Raw genomic sequence first — 21181 nt, forward strand, 5'->3', positions numbered from 1 at the left:
GAACCAGACCTTAAAACAGGTAGCTGTAGTATCTTCCCAAAGAACTGATATCATTTGCAATGGAGCCTGGGAAAGTTCACGGAACTCTCAAAAATGGTAGCTCTAAGGAAAGGTAATTTGTAGATCACTGGAGATATGCTACATTATAGTCCATCTAGTTTGCAGGATTGAACCTGGATTTTAAGAAGACTGCTGGGAAAGCCTTCCTCCTAGTGGAGCTTAACAGCTGGATATTTCCAAAGAAACATACAGTCCAGAGACTCTTGCAAGAATCATCACCATCCAAGAGTGACTATGGGCACATCTAAGGCTATGTCCCCTTTCTTCCACCCCAAGAGCAACATAAAAAGGCTTTTATGCTGGTTGGGGGATGCAGAGACAAGTGAGGCAGAAGTATCTTCACCCAAATAACATAATATTGGCTAGATTTACAGTAACTGCTACATTTACAGTAAGTAAATGATAACAACAGTCTGCAACAGAGGAGGAACCCAGAATTACTACATTATCTAAAATATCTGATTTCTAATTTAGAAAATGACATATGCAAAGAAACAAAAAAGTATGATCTATGATCTAAATCAGAAAAAAAGGCAGGCAAAAGAAAATACCTATGTGACCTCAGTGATGAGTTAAACAAAAACTTGAAAGAAGCCATTGTAAATATGTTCAAAGAACTGAATAATGAGGAAGAAAAGGAAGGTATAATAACAACGTAGTGTCAAATAGGAACTATAAGTTAAATGAAGTTATATAAAAAAAATCAAAAGGAAATTCTAGAGTTTAAAAGTACAACAACAGAAACAAACAAAAAATCACTACAGGGGCCCAAGAGTGGATCTGAACGGTAGAAAAGACACTAGGCAAACTTAAAGACAGATAGATAAAGATTTTCAAATCCAAAGAACAAAGAAAACAAATAGAATGAAGATAAATGAACTGAGCCTCATAAAAACATAAGAAACGAAGTTCAACTTAAATCCCATAAGGAGTTCCACAAGGAATGGAAAGAGAGGGAAAAAATTCAAATAAGAGCTACAAAATCCCCAAACTTATTACTTTTTTTTTTTTTTAAAATATATCCAAGAAATTCACTGAACTCCAAGCACGATAAATGCAAAGGAGTACACAGACAGATAAATGTATACAGATAAATGTATCATAGTAAAAATGCATAAAGCCAAATCATAAGGACAAAATCCTGAAAGCAGCAAGACAAAAAACCCATCTCTTACAACATAGACACCAACAATATTAACAGCAGAAACTTCTCAGAAGAAACAAAGGAGTCCAGAAAGCAGGGGACTGGTATATTCAAAGAACAACCCTCCACCCCCCCAAAAAAATTAAAAAACAAGACTGTTAACTAAGAATCCTATATCTAACAAAGTTATTTTCCAAAAATGAAGACAAATTGAAGACATTCCCAGATAAACAAAAACAGAAATCTGTTGCTAAAAGAACTGCCTCCCAAGAAATACTAAAGGAAGATCTTTAGGCTGAAGGCAAGTGACACTAGACACATGAATACACACAAACAAAACAAAATAAGAAAACACTGGTAAAGGTAATTATGTAATTATAAAAGACCAAATAAATGAGTATTTTTCTCTTAAGTGATTTAAGAGGCAGTTTATAAACATGTGACTTTTATCACTGAGCAACACAACAAAATGCAGTGTTTATTTGGCAGTATAAGGAACGTGGGTGGGAGTAAGTCTGTTCTGGGCTAAAGCAGTAACTTCAGATAACTCAAATCCCCAGAAGAAATAAAGAAACCCAGAAACAATAAGAAGGTTAAAAAACCCCCCAAAAAACCCAACATAAATATGCAATGGCTCTCTTTTCTTTTGTAAACTTCTGTAAAGGTCACATAATGGATGGGGTCACAGATTAGCAGTAGGGAGCCTGCTCAGCATGCACAAGGCCCTGAGATCTAAATCCAGCACCAAAGTGAAGACTACAATTACAATAATGTATCACTGAATATATGATATTTACAGATGGTATCTGTATTACAACAATACCACAGGCACTTGCAAGACCCTAGAATGAATTCCTAGCACTGCAAAGCAAAAACAAACAAGAAACCAACAAAAACAAAAAGCTCCACAAGAGAATTGCTATGATCACTGAATATAAGTCAGCATAAGTCTAAAGTGTATGCTAATAATTTAGCATATAAATGGAAAACCCTAACAACCACTAAGAAAATGACAAAAAAAATATAAAAAAAGTAAAATGCTATGGCAAACAAGATCTAGAGTATTCTTAATGGACCTTTGAAGCTATTGCGATACCTCCTTCCAATATCCTTTAAGCATGTTCATCAGGTGAACTTCTGATCATTTCAATCTTCAGCTCAAAAATTCTCAGCAAGTCCAAAATATGATTACGTGGGCATGCACACATGGACCACTAAACCAAAGTAACCCACATAATCCATGAAGCAATAGACTAGCCTTCAACACAGCCATTACTTTCAAATTTTTAGATAAAGCATCAATAAACTTAAGCCCTAAATCCTAATGATTATTTATAATACTTTTTAAAGATTATTCTGTCACCTGACATGTTCTGGGACTGCTGCACACCCATGCTCCTCCACCAATGTATATACATTAAATGAAATTCTCATGATTCAAGGTTCCATTTAAAATTTTTAAATTCTCTTCCTTCTGAGATATCTCCAAAAACTTAGATATAATTTCTTCTGCTGCTCTGACCTAAAGGCACTTTTCTTATAGCTTTTCTGAATTATTTATTTAATTCTGTCTTATATTTTTGTTATTTGCTTGCTACTTTTTTCCAAGCAAGTGAACACAGGGAATTTTTTTTTTGTATCTATGCATGATAAATTGGCATCATGAGAGAATGAATGTGATAGTATTTCAAAAAATCCTGTAAATTAATAATTGCTAATATAGATGACAATTTATTGAAATGGCAGTAATTACTGAACTAAATATCCCTATTAAACTCTTCAGTGGGATTAATCAATAAATCAAACAACCTAAATCAAACAACAAGTACAACAAAAGCTTTCAAGGTCTCAGTTTATGTACTTTGAGGCTTTCTTTTCCTTTTTCCCCTTTCTGTTGTCAGAACTGGGATTTGAACTCAGAGCTTTACACATTCCAATCTGGATATGTTTAATATCTTCTTGCCCAGTTTCCCTGGCTAGAACCTCTAATATAGTGGTTCTATATTAGAAATAATAAAGTAGATTCTTTTTCTTAATGTTAGGGAAAAATGTCCAGTCTTTCATTAAGAATAATGTCAGTAGTAGGGGTATTGAATGTACCCTTCATCAGGTTTAGGAGATGATTCTTACATTCCTAGTTTGTTGAGTGTTTTTATCTTGAAAGGGTTTTGAATTTTGTCTAGTATTTCTTAGGTGTACTTTGAGATGATCATGTGGTTTTTGCTTTTTATTCTATTTTGTATTCTAATAATGGTATAGTATCATAATCTTCTAACAGATTAACAAGATCATATGCTTGACTTTATGAATAATAATCTTTTCCAAAAACTTATACAAACACTGACCAAAGTCAACTTTATTACTGCCTCCATTTAGGCAGAGTAAGAAAAATTGATCAGTTCTCCTAATTTCTTTTCAAGTCTCTAACATGTATCTAAAGCAAAATTCTATTTTTCAATGTCAGAGATGATTCTTTCTCTAATTATCAATTGAAAGAGTAAAATTATCAACAATGGATAAAAACAAAGAACCCTGATAAATTCAGGGGAGAAATGTAAAGTATCATGAAACTAAAATTTTGATGTTGTTGGGAAAAAACCGTATTTCTTCAAGGAAAAATTTACAATTGTTCAAAAAATCAGTTCTTTCTATTAAGGTATTGTTATTGTTACTTAAACCAACTTCATGAGTCTGAAAAAAACATAAAAATATGTATGTAATTTTACTTAAGGCCAACGGTTTACCTTAACATTTGACTTTTTTGAGAAATTCACCACTACTCCCCAACCAAAGTCATCTCCTTCATTCTTTACCTGAAAATAAAATAAAAAAATTAATGTTCATATGTAAAAGGCAATCATAACCTCTATACATACATACATTATAAGCTCATGAGACATTTGAATTGTCCTAATATTGTTTTAAAAGATCACTGCTAAATTTAAGGAAAGAAATACTAACACTACAGAAAACAAATCAACAACAGATTTCATAGGTCCCTAGAACAGCAATAACAGCAATCTCTCAATTGGCAAGCACATGCTAAAAATGATAGTGCATTTGTTCTGAAAATATTTTAAGTCTTTCATATTTAAGTAATTTAAGACCTAAAACTGATTTCATACTTGGAAATATGTTATGACAAGTTCAAAACTATTTCAATTTATATTTACCCATATGAAAACCAGCAGTTTTTAACAGGCCTTTATTTTTTATTTTTTTAATTTTTATTTTATTCATATGTGCATACAATGTTTGGGTCATTTCTCCCCCCTTCCCTCCCCCCACCCCCTCCTTCCCCCTCCACCCCCTTGCTACCTGACAGAAACTATTTTGCCCTTATCTCTAATTTTGTTGAAAAGAGAGTATAAGCAATAATAGGAAGGACCAAGGGTTTTTGCTAGTTGAGATAAGGATAGCTATACAGGGAGCTGACTTGCATTGATTTCCTGTGAATGTGTTTAACAGGCCTTCATATAAGCCCCTAAAAGCAATGCCATATGAAACAGGTAAGACAATATAACTAATGAAGATTAATTACTGCAGCAGGATACACTTTCCCAAGATAAAGAAAATACAAGAGTCCTTTATCCAAAATATTTTAAAATACTGAAATATTCGAGTTCTTTTATAAAGAAACAATGACATACCTTTACCAAACGACCTGGTTGTAGAAATGGTAAGCAATATTTAGGTTTATGAATATATTCTTCAATTTCTTTACCCAGTTTGGCAAGCTGTTGTCTAATCTTGTAATAGATGACTACACTTTCTTCATTGGGAATTACTATTTTGTTATACTGTTCTTCTGAGTTCTTTACCTCTGTAAACAAAACACATTTATGATATGAAAAATAACACAGCTTAAATAATTTACAACCAAGGCATCTATTTTTTTCTGCCATGGTTATAGAGAACAAAGTTCTTGTGAATTATACGAAAAGTTTTAAGAAAAAGATTATTCAGAGACGAGTGTAAGGCATGATGTCTAGTTGATCCCCTTTTCTATTAAGATTCAACTTCTCTGCTTCTTCCTATAGTAGCTGTCCTCCTAGCTAACCTAATTATCTATGATTCCACTCCCTGCCTGAAGTTTGTTTCTCATGAGCCCTCTTCCACTTATTCCATTATACCTCCAACTCATTGTTAACAACTTATTTTTGTCATGGTAAAATACACCTTCACAGAAAATTTACCATTTTATGATATTTAGTACATTGACAATATACATATCACCTTTCTCTAGTTCCAGAGCTTTTTCAGCATGCCAAAAAGAAACTCCATACCAATTAAACAAATATATCTTATCTCCTGTTTCTGTCAATCTTTCGCTATGGTTTGTCTTTTTGAATTTGCAGTTCTATTTATTTCACATATTTTGAATCATATAACATGTGGCCTTTTATGTCTGGCTTCCTTTACTAAATATAATGTTTTCAAAGTTTATTCATATTATAGTATGTATCAATATACTTCATTACTTATGTCTGAATAAGTCCACTCCATGGACAGATCACATTTGTTTTAACATTTAACAGTTGATAAAACATTGGGACTGTTTCCACTCTGGCTATTGTTCATGATGTTACTATAGGCATCCATGTACAAGCTTTTGTTTAAACAGGTTTTCAATTATTTTGGGTATCTACCCAGATATGAAGTTCTTGCTGGGTCATATGGTAATTCTGTATTTAAATAATCACAGCCTGGGCAGAAAGCAAGAATTTATCTCCAAAATAATCAGAGTAAAAAGGGATGGAGGTGTGTTTCAAGCAGGAGAGAATCTGTCTAGCAAGCATGAGGCCCTGAATTCAAACCTTAGTACTGTAAGAAAAAAAAAAAAAAAAAAAAAGAAAAGATAAAAGTGCCTTGCCTAGGTTTTCTTTTTTTTTTTTTGCAGTCCTGGGGTTTGAACTCGGGTTTCACAGTTGGGTAGGTCAGGTGCCCTACCACCTGAGCAACTCCGCCAGGCCCTTGCCATTGTCTTCTTACCTTGACTTTGAAATACTCCACTCTATGAAGACTCAGCTGCAGTTCTATACCCCTTTAAGTAAGGGCCACGATTTGCCTTACTAGGGGGAAAAAAAAAAAAAATGGCCACAACAACCAATAATGCAGTCCATCTGTTGTTTAGGCTATTATGGTAATTTTCACACTTACTCTCTACTACTCCTGGAATGGCTCTATAATGCTGAAACTGGTAGAAAGATTTTTCCAGCATGTACTCAGGATTAATTTCTTCTACACGTAGTAAGTTCAAAACCATGTTGTAGGTCAGATGGAAGGCACTGTTTAGTGGATCAGCTGATCCCTAAGAAAGAAAAAGCATGTCAATTTGGTAGATTTCTCAAATAGATTTACACGAGTATTTTTACCCTGCTACAACGCTTAGTAATTTAATCTATGTTGACAAATACAAAGCCAGATGCACGGGATGTGAGGGCGATCTGGCTGAGACATCTGTGACCTCACTGATCGCCAGGGTTGATTCCTCTGATCTGGCTGGCTAGGTGGGTGTCCCCTTCCTCCCTCACCATTCCATGTGCTAGGTTGAAGAGGATGACCATTTCAGATAGAGGAGGACCGTTCTTCAGTCAAGGGTATAGGAGCAGCTGCGCTCCCCTGCTAGAACCTCCAAACAAGCTCTCAAAGCCAGATACATGACTTGTAATCCCAGAGCTCTGCAGGCTGAGGTAGAAGTATCATGAGATAAAGGCCAGAAAATCCCTGTCTCAAAAACAAAACAAAAAAAAGAAAAAGAAAAACTAGAGAAATGTGTTAGTTCTTTTCTTTAGTGGAACAATACAAAGTGAAAAAAAATTAATCTCCAGAAAAGGGAAAAACAAAATCATGTAGGTAACTGCAGTTAAAATACTGAATGGCAAATATGCTTAGCTCTCTGCCTTGCCACCATGACCGGATTACATTTTCTGTTCTCTCAGTGGTTGAGCCCAAAAAGTTATGGAGGAAAGGGACATGTCATTTCCTGACTAAGTGTTTAACTGAAGGTATGAAAAGCTATTTTTTCTTTTCTGGCAGTGATTGATAATGTTCAAGTGGTTGTTGTTTCAGTTGATTGGCTCTAGAACTATAATAAGCAGAACCTGCTCTATCAACCTGCAATGGACACGTAACAGGTGAGACAAATCTTCCAGTTACTAGGATTTATTATTGTAGTGTAAACTAGCCTGCATTGATAGAACACCGTAATTTCAGAATGACCGTCAGATACAAATGTGTATCTTGGGACTCTCATAATATAAAATTGAACTATATTTCCCCCAAATTTATAGACCATGCTTCATCTACACTTTAATAATTTCTTTTTGTCCTCCTAAACTTTGTTTGTTATCAAGGAAAGGTCAGCCTGATGACAAACAATATAAGATATTTTGAAGTAAAATACAGTAAATTTCATTGTAGAATAGTGTGATCTTAACATGCACCAAGTGTTATATCTAAAATATTGCCATCATCTAAACTTTTCTTACAGCCATGTTTCTTCACAAGTATTTTTGAGGCTGAGGGTGTGGCTCCAGTAGTAGATCACCTGCCAGAAGTATTTTTTAAACTTCAAATACTTTGCAAATATGAAAGGGGTTATGTAGTCATATTAAGAAAGGATCAATTTCTTGGAAAATGCAAACTGAAATATTTAGAAGTGCTACTATATGCAACATATTTCTAAATAGCATAGTTAAATAATACTCTTAATCATATTCAAAGGATCTTAAACTGAGGTCCACAGGTCAAACTTAGGGATTCCAGAATTTTAAATGTATGCAGACAAATTTGACAAAAAAAACGTAGAGTTTTTAACTGAAGTCTCAAATGAAGATTTTCCTTAACTTTCAAATCACCAAGAGCCACTTAGACTAGAAGAACAGTTATTAAGTACCTAAAACCTTGATTTTTATTCATTTCCCTTAAAAATAAGGTTCATGAAATAGAGGAAATAAAGACGTTACCTACTTTATAACATGCAAACAGACCTAGCCTTTAATTTTCTGTTTTCTCTTCTATTATTACCTCCTCTAACACATTTGGGGCTTCAGTATAGCAAACGTTCATTTCCAACTCCCTCTTCTATAGTTAACTGCTGTGAAACACACCCATTTGATTTCTCAGTGACCTAAAACTCAACATGGCATTCTGACACTGTATACAAGTTCAGTTCAAGGTAGTCTCAACTTCCCCTGTTGTACTGATGCAATTATTAGTAGCCCATTTTTTACTATTACAGTCCTAACTCGGCTGATATTATACCATTTAAAATACAATTTATTTCTTTTGCTCTTCCCCATTCCTAACCAGCTTGCCCTCTTCACATAGCTAAAAGGGTAATGAGTTACTTGTTTAAGTTCCAATTTAGGGATTCTTTGCTTCTTCTGCTTTATTCCTTCACTTTAAAAATTTTTTGACAGTGCTAGATTTTGAACTCACAGCTCACAACTGACAAGCTGCTTGAGCCACACCTCCAGTCCCTTTTTTTACTTTAGATATTTTTCCTGATAGGGACTTGCATTTTTGCCTCCAGGTGGTCTTAAGACATAATCCTATCTGTGTTTCCTGTGTAGCTGGGATTACAGATATGCAACACCCCACCAGGCAAATTTGTTAACAAAGGGTTTCTTTAACTTTTTTTGTGTGTGTGCTGGCCTCAAATCATATTTCTTCCTTTAAATCGACTATCTCAGGGCTGGAGGTATGGCTCAAGTGGTACAGTGCCTGCCTAGCAAACATGAGGCCCTGAGTTCAAACCCCAGTACAGCCAAAAAATAAAAAATAAATAAATAAATCGATTGCAGATTATTTCTTTAATACATCTTAGATTAGTTCTTTTTGTTTCTTTACCACTGCTACTATTCTAGTTCAATGGTTCATCAACTAATACCTGGATTACTGCAACTATCATCCTAATAGTTCTGGTTTTAATTTCTCTTCCAATTTATATGGATGCTGCTGCCAGATGAATCTTCATTAATATAATTTCACTATTATACACTACTTTATTCAGCAGTAATATGATTATGTAAATTCCCTATAAGTACTGAAATCAATTATGAAGGACCTACCTAATTTTGCCTTATCTTCTCACCATGGAATAGAACTAAAAAATGCATGGCAATAAAGTACAGTGTTTGAGAAGCTTTTATGTCATGTACATAAAGAAGTAGAGTATTGTTTGATAAGAGGGGTAAACAAGTTAAAGGGGCTAAAAAGAGGCTCAAAACACCTAAATTACCAATCAAACTAAAGAACTCATCTCTCTCATTCACATACACAATTGTGTATTATTATTATTCCTGTTCTTTGAACAGACCCCCCCAAATACATGTTAATTCTGGATCTTTTCTTTACCTGAAATGTCATTCATTTTAGCCTCCCACATGAAAATGCAACCCCCTCCCACTAACTCCATCCTTGTGGGGCTTGCCTCAGATATTTTTCTTTTGTAAAACCTTAAACCACAATAACCTAGTCTAGAATCATCTTAAATTTCCCTGAACTGGAATTAACAGAATTCATATTTTAACACAAGCCATTATTATTTCCTGGTTCACTTCTTGTTCTTTGTGTGTAAGCAAACAGATTCAAGTTTTAAAATGGCCATCATTTACTGAGGTCTTAGCATATGCCAATCGCTATTCTAAACGCTTCACTAAATCTTCAGAATTTTGGCTAAGATCAAATGTACTAAGTATTCAATTCACAATATTTGTAACAAGACGAATTTTACTGTTTCCACTTTAAACAAGAAATATTGGCTCAGAGAAGTGATAGAAATTACTAGGCCTAAACAGGGTAAGATAAACAGCAAATAAGAGCAAGGATTGACTAATATATCAAACTAAACAGAACTGCACATTAAAGGAGTCACTAGAATAAAAAGACAGCTTATAAAATGAGAGAAAAATCTTTGCTAGCTATCCAGCTAACAAGAGATTAATAACTGGAAAATATAAGGCACTCAAAAAACTAAATTCCAAAAAGAACCAACAGCCCAATTAATAAATTAGTAAATCACCTGAATAGACAATTCTTAAAAAAAGTACAAATTGCCAATAAATACATGAAAAAGTATTCAACATCCCTGGCCATAAAGGAAATGCAAATCAAAACAACACCAGTCCGAATGGCAATCATTAAGAACACAAACAACAAATGCTATGAAGGAGGGGGGGTTGGGAGAGGAACCCTTATGTATTATTGGTGGAAATATAAATTACTGTAGTCACTATGGTAATGAGTTATGGGGATTACTCAAAAAACCCTAAAAATATGACTACCATATGATCTGGTGATACCACTCTTGGACATATACCCAAAGGAATGTAAGACAGGATACAACAGAATATATGCACACCTATTTTTATTATAGTTCTTTTCACAATAGCCAAACTATGGTGTCAGCCTAGATGCTCTTCAACTAATGACTAAATAAAGGAAATGTGGTATATATACACAATTGAGTATTATTCAGCAATAAAGAAGAATGAGATTATATCATGTGCAGGAAAATGGATGAAATGGAGTCATGATATAATGGAAATAAACCAGATCCAGAAGAACAAAGGTTATCATGCATAATCTAGACCTAAAGAGTGTGTGTGTGTGTGTGTGTGTGTGTGTGTGTGTAAAAACATGGTGACATGGTGGGGCTGTTTGGGGGCAACCAATAACAAGGGAGAAGGGAAAGATAATGATGGGGGAATAAACAATATCTAAATATACTGTATCTATGTATGAAGATGGCAGAAAGAAACTTACTGAAAGCTGTTGAAACATAGGAAAGGAAGGGGATGGGAAAAAAGCAAGAGGAGGTTAATCTGATCAGAGGACAATATATACTTGTGTGAAACCCCTTTGTACAATTAATATATACTAATTAAAAAGCTAAACTCAGAACTGTTTCTGCCTAAAGTCTTCCTAGAGGGCAAGCTCTTATTATAACTTATTTTATAATCCTTTCAATTCAATATGCCACTTATGGTATTTTAAAAATAGGGGCTCTCAAAATGTTGATCAAGTATTTTTAGACTGTTTATGTTTTTAGTTCAATCAGCCAACTATTACAGTCTCAAATGGGTCGTCACCCAAAATTTAATGGGAACAACGGGTAACTTTTTTTTTTTTAAGCCTTTTTTTGATGAGTATTTTCAAGATAGAGTCTGATGAACTATTTGCCTGGGCTGGCTTTGAACCTAGATTCTCTTGAGTAGCTAGGATTACAGGCATGAGCTACCAGTGCCTGGCTACAACAAACTATTGATAAGATTTTATGCAAATTCTGAAGAACTATAGGCAAATTCTGAAGGATTCTTTTAGTTGCTGAGTTGCTTATTAAAAAGATCAAGAAAGCCAAACAGATCAATTTTCTGTAGCAGCTTTCCTAATACCGTGTAAATACTAGTATACTTAGAAATGATTTCTTACATTTTGGAATATATGGTTCTTTCAGGCAAGTAATTCAAAGAACTTGCCAGTGTAAAAATTTCTACATTATGAACCAGACAGCAGAACCTGAGGAAACACATAAATTTGGGTCTTCCCACTTCTTTTCCAAAATAGATACTAAGTAGTTATTCTGAGGACTTTACAAAACTAACCTTAAGAGAAGAGGCATATTCTTCCTAAAGTTACAAAGAAAGTAAGCAACAAGTGAAGTCAAAATTACTTTTCCTTTATATCAGCTTGACTATAATAAAAGTATTATAAAATATCCCTTAACTGCTGAAGAATAAAACATCCATTCACCAGTATCTCCAGAAGGCTGTTAAACACTTTCCCAGAGACTCAATGTTTGATTTGAACAAACATTATAATGAACTATATTTTAAGTTTCTATCAAATATACCAAAAGTACATCAAAAGAACAAACTGCTGTCTTAGATCAAATTCTGTTCAGGAAAATAGTTGAAGAATCTATACAATAATTAAAAAGTAATGGACTTAAAGGTACTAGACAAATAAGCAAACAACAATAACAAAACCCCAGAAGATACCACAGCAATGACAGGACTAGAAAAGATGAATGGATTTCTATATTGCTTCTTTCAAAAAAAGTAGTCAAGTCCAAAAAGTAAGGAGAAAGTTATTTAAATATTTTAAATTAAAAGTCACTATTGTGACTTGTATATGTGTGTGTATTGAAAATTGTTACTAATCTCCTTTAGCCAACAAGCAATTAAGCACATGTATTTTGTTACCTTTCTGGCTAACATCAATAAAATGATTAACTATGGCAAATAGATCTGAACTACTCCATCAGAGTAGATACATAAATAATAAATAGAATCTCCTCTATCAACCTATAATGAACACACAATAGGAAAAAAAAAATAAACCTTTTAAATTACTAAGATTTAGGTTATTGCAATATAACCTAGTACAAAACACACCTATTTTTTCTACATTCAAGTTAACCGATGAAGTTCACATATTTTAATTTTTATTTGAGAAAATAACTTTATTCAGTTTGCTTATTAAAGTTCTAATACTTAATAGTGGATCTCAATTATTTTTGCTATTTTTAAGAAAATAAAACAAATTTGACATAACAATCGACATTTTATGTTCATAATTATAAAGTAAGTCAAAGAACAAACTACTGTCTAATGTCAAACTGTGTTTGAACTAATAGCTGAGAAACTATTTCCACAAAATACCAAGAAGCAGTACCACAAGATGGTTAGGAACATAACAGCCAGGCTTCCTGAGTTCAAAAGTAGGATTTGTCATTTAACAACAACATAATTTTGAACAAATAATTTAACCTGTGAAGACCTTACTTATAAAATGGATGACAGCAATTATTAATGAGTGACTACTATTAATTGTACAGGAAATGTCATACATTCTTTAAATATTAGTTGTTACTGTTATCTGAATAAGTTGCCTATATTTCATTTCAGGATAGTAAAAGTACATGAATCAAGTCCTAAAGAAAAGTCAGTCTCAATATAAGAAATGTTTGTAGACATGTGGATACATAGACAGGTGCGACATCCTTTCAATCAGTGAAACTGAAACATTCAAAGCAAAATGTTCCATTTCACACCAGCTAACATGGGAATAAACCAGAACAATATACTGGAAGACTCATATAGTACAAGTAAGAAGGTAAAATGATACAACTAAAGAGGAAAACAGTGTAACAGTTTTCTTAGGTATATACTCCTAAGAAAATAAATATTCACACAAAATCTTTTACACAAATCTTCATAGCAGCATTACCCACATTAACTAAAAAGTAGAAACAACACAAATGTCTATCCACTGGTGAATGGGTAAATATAATATGGTGTATATCCATATGATGGAACATTCCTCAATAAAGAGGAATGAAATACTGATATATGTTATAGCATGGATACAACATTATGAAAACACTATGCTAAGTGAAAAAAGCCAGATACAGAGGGCCAGACATTGTATTAGTCCATCTATCTGAAATATTCAGAATAGGCAAATCCATAGAGATAGATTAGTAGTTTCCTAGGGCTTAGGGGGTCTGGGACTCTTGGGAGAGATGGGAGTGATTACTAATGAATAAAGGGTTTCTTATCTGTATAGCTGAAAATGTTCTAAAAATTAAATGAAAGAAAATAGAACTTTACACTTAGAATAAGAAATCCAGCCAGGCACTGGTAGTTCACGCCTGTAATCCTTGCTACACAGGAGGCTGAGATCAGGAGGACCATGGTTCGAAGCCAACCTGGGAAAACAGTTTCGCAAGACCCTATCTCAAAAAAAACCATCACATACACAAAGGTTGGTAGAGTGGCTCAAGGTGTATGCTCTGAGTTCAAACCCCAGTACCACAAAAAAAAAAAAAAAAAAAAATCCAGGAATGCCAAGTAAATGGAATGAAAACTCTGTACTAAAGGAACAAGATGCTGTCATAAAAATATTATCTATTACAAAGTACCAATGCGGCTGGAGGAGTGGCTCAAGCAGTAAGGGCACCTGTCTAACAAGCATGAGGCCCTGAGTTCGAACTCCATTGCCACCAAAAAAAAAAAAAAAAAAAAACAAAGTACCAATGCGATTAGTCTTTATCCATACAGAAAGAAAACATAAAGTGCATGGTGGCTCAAGTAGAGTACCTGCTTATTAGCAAGCACAAGGCCCCAAGTATCCCCCCTACCACCAAAAAAAAAAAAAAAAAGAAAAAGATCAGTCTTGTATAATTTTCCTCCCATGAAGAAATAACGTTAAATAGACCTTCCTAAGTAAGCTTCCAACTGTTAATCTTTAAAAATGAAAATAAGATAGCATATGACTGCCGGGCACGGTGCCACATACCTATAATCCTCTAGCACTCAGGGTGCTGAGACAGGAGGATCATGAGTTTGAGGCCAGCATGGACTATATAATGAGACCCTGTTGCCCTCTCCCTTCAAATAAATAAATACATAAATCATATATATATATATATATATATATATATACACACATATATATATACACACATATATATCTACCAATATATATCAATCAGATGATTACTATGACTATATGTACAATATTTGTCTTCACTCAAAAATTCAAATAGTTAAAGAGCAACTTATGCAATGGAGGGGGCAATTCACAAGGATCTTAAACTTGAAGGGGAAAATAATATTTCTGCCCTTTCTGGGGATATTCACATCCCTCTCTATTGCATGAGTTACTCTTTGCCTATTAGGTGAAGTAAAATACAAGACATGGGTATTCTGAATGGTCACCCTTTTCTACATTCCAAAGTCCTGATAGTTTAATACACCAACCATTCTACTAAGAAAGATATCTGAACTGACACAGCTAATTTCAAAGTGGCTAGAATTTCTAGAATTTTGTTTTTTCTTTCTTTTTTTGGGGGGGGGGAGAGAGGGACGTGGTACTGGGGATTGAACTCAGGGCCTTGTGCATGCTAGGCAGGCACTCTGTCACTTGAGCCACAGCCCAGCCCAGAATTCTAGAATTCTTGGTAAAAGAACAGAACCTTAACTCGATTACCTTAAGTAGTTGTTTTCCAATTGTTGGGCTCATTTTTTCATCTACCATAAGAATTACAATTCCTCTATCATCCATTCCCCTTCTTCCAGCACGGCCAGACATCTGGATGTATTCACCAGAGGAAATCTAAATGGACATAAATAAAATTCCAACTTCAGGCAAAAATCTACTAAAAAAACATTCATTTTACATTATAAAAACAACATATGCACATATGATAAATGAATAAAGAAAAATTCTTCAATTTTCTTTTACTATAAAATTCGTAAGTTATATAGCTAAAGAAATTAAAAACATCACAAACTTTTAGGAGAGCTTAAAAATGCAGAACATTTAAATTTTAATTTTAACACTAAACAAATTATTGTTAATTTATCCTGTCAAATACATTAGCTACTGAGAAATATGGGAAATTTGCTGGCATACAGCTAGATATTTTGAAAACACAGGAAAGTCTAAAAAAGCAAATAATGAACCAAGCTCAACCAAGTATCATTTCTGATGATCATAATTCACTTTCTCAACCTACACTATGGAAATAACATACAATTAACACTTTTTAAAAAAGCATTGTTCTTGGTATGTATCTTCTTGGTATGAACTCTGAAGAGTTCGTATGTCACTAAGAAACAACAATCTAGTGGTGAAAAGTTGGTACTTATTCCATAAAAAAGCTTTTAGGGCAGCAGCACTGAACAACCTGAACACTGGGCAAAGTTACTTCTATAAATTTATGTGTACTTTTCTCCTGGAAAAAAAGTCCTGATTCTACTTTCTAAAAAAAATTATGCTATAAGAAGCACACTAATAGCATCAAAACACATCTAACATCATAAAAATAAGGAAGTTCTCTGGGTATTGAGGGGGGGGAGCGGGAGGGGATGGAGTGGGTGGTAAGGGAGGGGGTGGGGGCAGGGGGGAGAAATGAACCAAGCCTTGTATGCACATATGAATAATAAAAGAAAAATGAAAAAAAAATAAATAAAAAATAAAAAAAATAAAAACAAAAAAAAAATAAAAATAAGGAAGGCATCAGAAAAACAATAAAAGCAACCAATAAAAATCTGAACAGTATGTAGGGCATCATTATATTGTAATAGATCATAATTTTTAAATCTTGTATATATGATCTTGAATCATAAAAAAAAGTTGTATTGTTAAAATTAGCTATTCACTTAGTCTCTAGTCCAGGACTCATGTACCACCCACAAGAGGACAAAGTACACCAAGGACCAAGGAATAAGCTACAAGAGGCTTGGTTAGTAGTTGCTTAGTTACTCATCACTTGTCTTGTATAATATGTCACACATTTTGAAATAAAACATTTAAAAAACTGTTCAGCCTTCAAAGTTCTACAAGTACTTGTCAGGGTTTTGATGACTATTACCAGAAAAGATTCATCAATGTCAAGGACTGTAGGTTAAGTAAAAGACAACTGAATAATTTCCCTCAAATGCCAGACTATCGGAATGACTTGTACTAGGCACTCAAAGTAGAAATCTTTAATTCATCAACTGCTTTTCACCATACAACTGCTTGCCTAGCAAATGCTCATTGGCTAATGTTGCTTTTTTTTTTTTGGGTGATACTCAGTTTGATTTCAGGGCTCCATGCTTACTAGGCAGGCACTCTAACATTTAAGCTACTCCACCAGTCCTATCTTGTGTTGGGAATTTTTGAGATTGGATCTCACAAACTATTTGCGTTGGCTGGCCTAGAACCTCAATCCTCCTGATCTTTGTCTCCTGAATAGCTAGGATTATAGGCCTGAGTCACCAGTGCCCAGCTTCATGTTGCTTATTTTAAGGACTATCTTCTCTATGAAGCTTTCCCTGACCCTGACCCATTATATACAACTGAATTACTTTCTTATGCTGAATCCTTCCTGAATATACTTTGTAGAGTATCTATAATATTTAGATGCAACATGACAGATATAATGCTGGTCCATCAACTTTAAATTGGTACAAAGTTTCCTTAAAGTTGGGACTATTTTTAGTTTTTGTTTTTACTTTAGTATCCCAGTATCTACCAGAACTCAATTTTTACACAAGTTGCCTATTTCACCCATGCTCCCAACTTTCTCTCCTTTCTTTGTTGGAAAGGTATGTAAGCAAACTTTGTAACTTCAACTTTTAAACCAGAAGGACAAAATAGTAGGGGTATTTAAAATACTTTAAAAAACAATGAAAATTGTAAATTTACTGTAAAGTGTCCTAAAGCATTCAAGTATCATTTGTATGACTTATCCTCCATCTCTAAACTCCTTCACCTAAAGAAGCTTTACTTAGGAAGAGGTGCTAGGATCGAAATTTAGGTTTAACCCTAATGAACATCTAATACAGATTGAGTAGTCCTTATCAGACATTCTTGGGGATGGAAGTATTTGAGGTTTTGGAATATTTTCATAGGCATTACCAACTGAACATCCTTAATATGAAAATCTGAAATCTGAACTACTCCAAAATCCAAGAATTTTTAGATATATTGATACTCAAGTTTTGAATTTTTAAATACTTAGGATTTTCAGATTAGGGACACTCCACCTGTATTAACTCAGGCACAAGTTCTTAAGAATTTGGGAATGCAGATCTTAATGATTACATAAGAAGCCAAGGTTATGCTACGAAAATCAAAGATAAAAATTTTTCAATGTATACATTTACTTACCCATCGGAAATCCTTCCCATCAAATTTACGGGCATTTGTAAATAAAACAGTTCTAGCTGGCATGTTAATTCCCATAGCAAAAGTCTCTGTGGCAAATAAAGCCTAAATAAATAAGCAATAATTTAAGATGACATTCTCAGATGGATTCTAGTATTTCATACGTAATATTACTCAGTAAGATTCAATGTCCCTTGCATACCCTAAATTACTTAATTTGGGGAGAACAGTCTTTAATTTCAGTAGTGGCAACTAAAGAGAATATAACTGAATTAAAGGACAAAGCATTAGGCTGTAGAATATTTTTCTAAACACAGACAAATTTCTTGGCTTTTCACTAATGCAACAGTTTTGGGTACTTCACCATTAGGATCCCTGAGGAGATCCTAGGTACACAAAGGTAATGTACAGCCACTAAAATACTAAATTTTCACTGACAGGAAAGAAGATAATACTTTATCAACTCAGAAGAATGCTATTCATTCATTAAAACGAATGAGGAACCACAAAAAAAAATTCAGTAACACAGGTAATATAATAAATGTTGGGGGGTGGAACTGGGGTTTGAATTTATAATCATCTTTTATGTCTACAAAAAGAATCCATGTATTATTTGAATGTATCGTATGAACGAACACTTCTGGGAAGTGAAGGGGAAGGATCTTTCACTTTTATTTTATGTACAACTGTTTTATTTGAACTTTACAAGCAGTAACTACCACTCATAATTTTTAACAAAAGATCCTTTAAAAGTTAAGTCTTCGGCTGAATGCAGGTGGCTCATGCCTGTAATCCTAGCTACTTGGGAGGCTGAGTTTGGGAGGATTAAGGCTTGAGGCCAGCCCAGACAAACAGCTTATGAGACCCCATCTCCATAATAAACAGAGCAAAATGGACTAGAGATGTGGCTCAAACAACAGAGTGACTACTCTGCAAGCCTGAAGCCCTGTGTTTAAACTTCAGTTTCACCAAAATAAAATAAATTTCTTTTAAAAATGCTACTTAAGGCCTTGGTTTTTAGAACAAAAATCTGGTGAGATTTTTAAAACTGTAATGATTTTTAAAAATAAAATAATCTCTAAGATACAGGCTTATGATTACAATTTGAAGTTGTTCCCCATTTTTAACATCCATTTCTGCATATCGGCATGTCATTTTTGAAAAAATTAGACTCTCCTTGAGTTCAGTGAGCATAGCCTAAAAATCTCTTTTCTAAGTCTAACAGATAATTCACCTTATCACTTCTAAACTAATCCTTTTACTCCTTTTACTTCAGGAAGAAGTCCAGTTAAACACCTTGTCTAATAAATAGCACCTTGTCTAAAATTCTACTGTATCCAATAATACCATTTCTTATTTTAAGAAAGGAACTAATTCTTTTTAGCCTATTCACTAAAATTTATTAAGTATACCACCATATATAAAAAACAAGTTCATTACAAGTCATTCTTAGTTTAAAAAACTGTCATTCTAGTTTAAAAAACAAAAGCCTCACAAACAACTAGGTGGTGAAACACTTGCAAACTAGTTTGGGAAAGGCCCTGGGTTGGATCACTAGCACTGCAAAATAAAAACAAAACTGTTTAGAAACAATGTTCACTATAACTTTCAAATACTTCATACAATAGTATTTTGGGGCATAATAAATAAAATTAAAATTATACCTTTATCAATCCTTCAGAAAAGAGAATTTCTATAGTTTCTTTCAAAATAGGAAGCAAACCACCATGGTGAATACCAATCCCCCGCTTCAAAAGAGGAAGTACATGTTCGACCTGTGATTTTGGAATAACATTTATAATGATATGAGAAAAAAAAATTTAGAAATTGCAAATTGAGAAAGTGGATAATTAAAATAATTTTTTGTCTTGAAAGAAACTGTTAAAAAACTTTCTCAGAATAAAAGGAAACTCCAAATCCATATTCCCACAGAATAAAATACAATAATGACCTAGCTTTCACTTCAACATTTTGCATGATTAAATAAATTTTACAAAGACTTTGCTTCCTCAAAGTTTTTAGTATCATACCATCTCCTAATTAAAAAAAAAAAAAAAGAGCTATGAAAATAGAGTATAAAATAAAAAGCTGGGAAAAAACTGAAACTAGATCCATGTATATCACCCTATACCAAGATTAACTCAAAATGGAACAAGGATCTTAATATCAGACCACAAACTCTAAAGTTGATACAGGAAAGAGTAGGAAATACTCTGGAGTTAGTAGGTATAGGTAAGAACTTTCTCAATGAAACCCCAGCAGCACAGCAACTAAGAGACAGCATAGATAAATGGGACCTCATAAAGCTAAAAAGCTTCTGTTCATCAAAAGAAATGGTCTCTAAACTGAAGAGAACACCCACAGAGTGGGAGAAAATATTTGCCAACTATACATCAGACAAAGGACTGATAACAAGAATATATAGGGAACTTAAAAAACTAAATTCTCCCAAAACTAATGAACCAATAAAGAAATGGGCAAGTGAACTAAACAGAACTTTCTCAAAAGAAGAAATTCAAATGGCCAGAAAACACATGAAAAAATGCTCACCATCTCTAGCAATAAAGGAAATGCAAATTAAAACCACGCTAAGATTCCACCTCACCCCCGTTAGAATAGCCATCATCAGCAACACCACCAACAATAGGTGTTGGCGAGGATGCGGGGAAAAAGGAACCCTCTTACACTGTTGGTGGGAATGTAGACTAGTACAACCACTCTGGAAAAAAATTTGGAGGCTACTTAAAAAGCTAGACATCGATCTACCATTTGATCCAGCAATACCACTCTTGGGGATATACCCAAAAGACTGTGACACAGGTTACTCCAGAGGCACCTGCACACCCATGTTTATTGCTGCACTATTCACAATAGCCAAGTTATGGAAACAGCCAAGATGCCCCACCACTGACTAATGGATTAAGAAAATGTGGTATCTATACACAATGGAATTTTATGCAGCCATGAAGAAGAACGAAATGTTATCATTCGCTGGTAAATGGATGGAATTGGAGAACATCATTCTGAGTGAGGTTAGCCTGGCCCAAAAGACCAAAAATCGTATGTTCTCCCTCATATGTGGACATCAGATCAAGGGCAAACACAACAAGGGGATTGGACTATGAGCACATGATAAAAGCAAGAGTACACAAGGGAGGGGTGAGGATAGGTAAGACACCTGAAAAATTAGCTAGCATTTGTTGCCCTTAATGCAGAGAAACTAAAGCAGATACCTTAAAAGCAACTGAGGCCAATAGGAAAAGGGGACCAGGAACTAGAGAAAAGGTTAGATCAAAAAGAATTAATCTA

At 34.0% G+C, this 21181-nt stretch overlaps 1 protein-coding gene across 3 annotated transcripts in view; it reads right to left on the reverse strand.

Moving 5' to 3' along the window:
- Mtrex (Mtr4 exosome RNA helicase) overlaps nt 1-21181 on the reverse strand; it is a 111969-nt gene that overhangs the window by 38222 nt on the left and 52566 nt on the right. For 2 of the 3 annotated variants that reach the window (XM_074077488.1, XM_074077489.1), the window contains 6 exons: nt 19537-19647; nt 17876-17977; nt 15206-15331; nt 6365-6515; nt 4855-5027; nt 3949-4017 (listed from right to left, as the gene is read on the reverse strand). In XM_074077488.1, coding sequence (XP_073933589.1) covers nt 3949-4017; nt 4855-5027; nt 6365-6515; nt 15206-15331; nt 17876-17977; nt 19537-19647 — 732 coding nt within the window. The remainder of the gene's footprint in view (nt 1-3948; nt 4018-4854; nt 5028-6364; nt 6516-15205; nt 15332-17875; nt 17978-19536; nt 19648-21181) is intronic. The other variant, XM_074077490.1, reaches the window with a different exon arrangement.

This window comes from Castor canadensis, chromosome 6 (assembly GCF_047511655.1).
Source record: "Castor canadensis chromosome 6, mCasCan1.hap1v2, whole genome shotgun sequence".
NCBI lineage: Eukaryota > Metazoa > Chordata > Mammalia > Rodentia > Castoridae > Castor > Castor canadensis.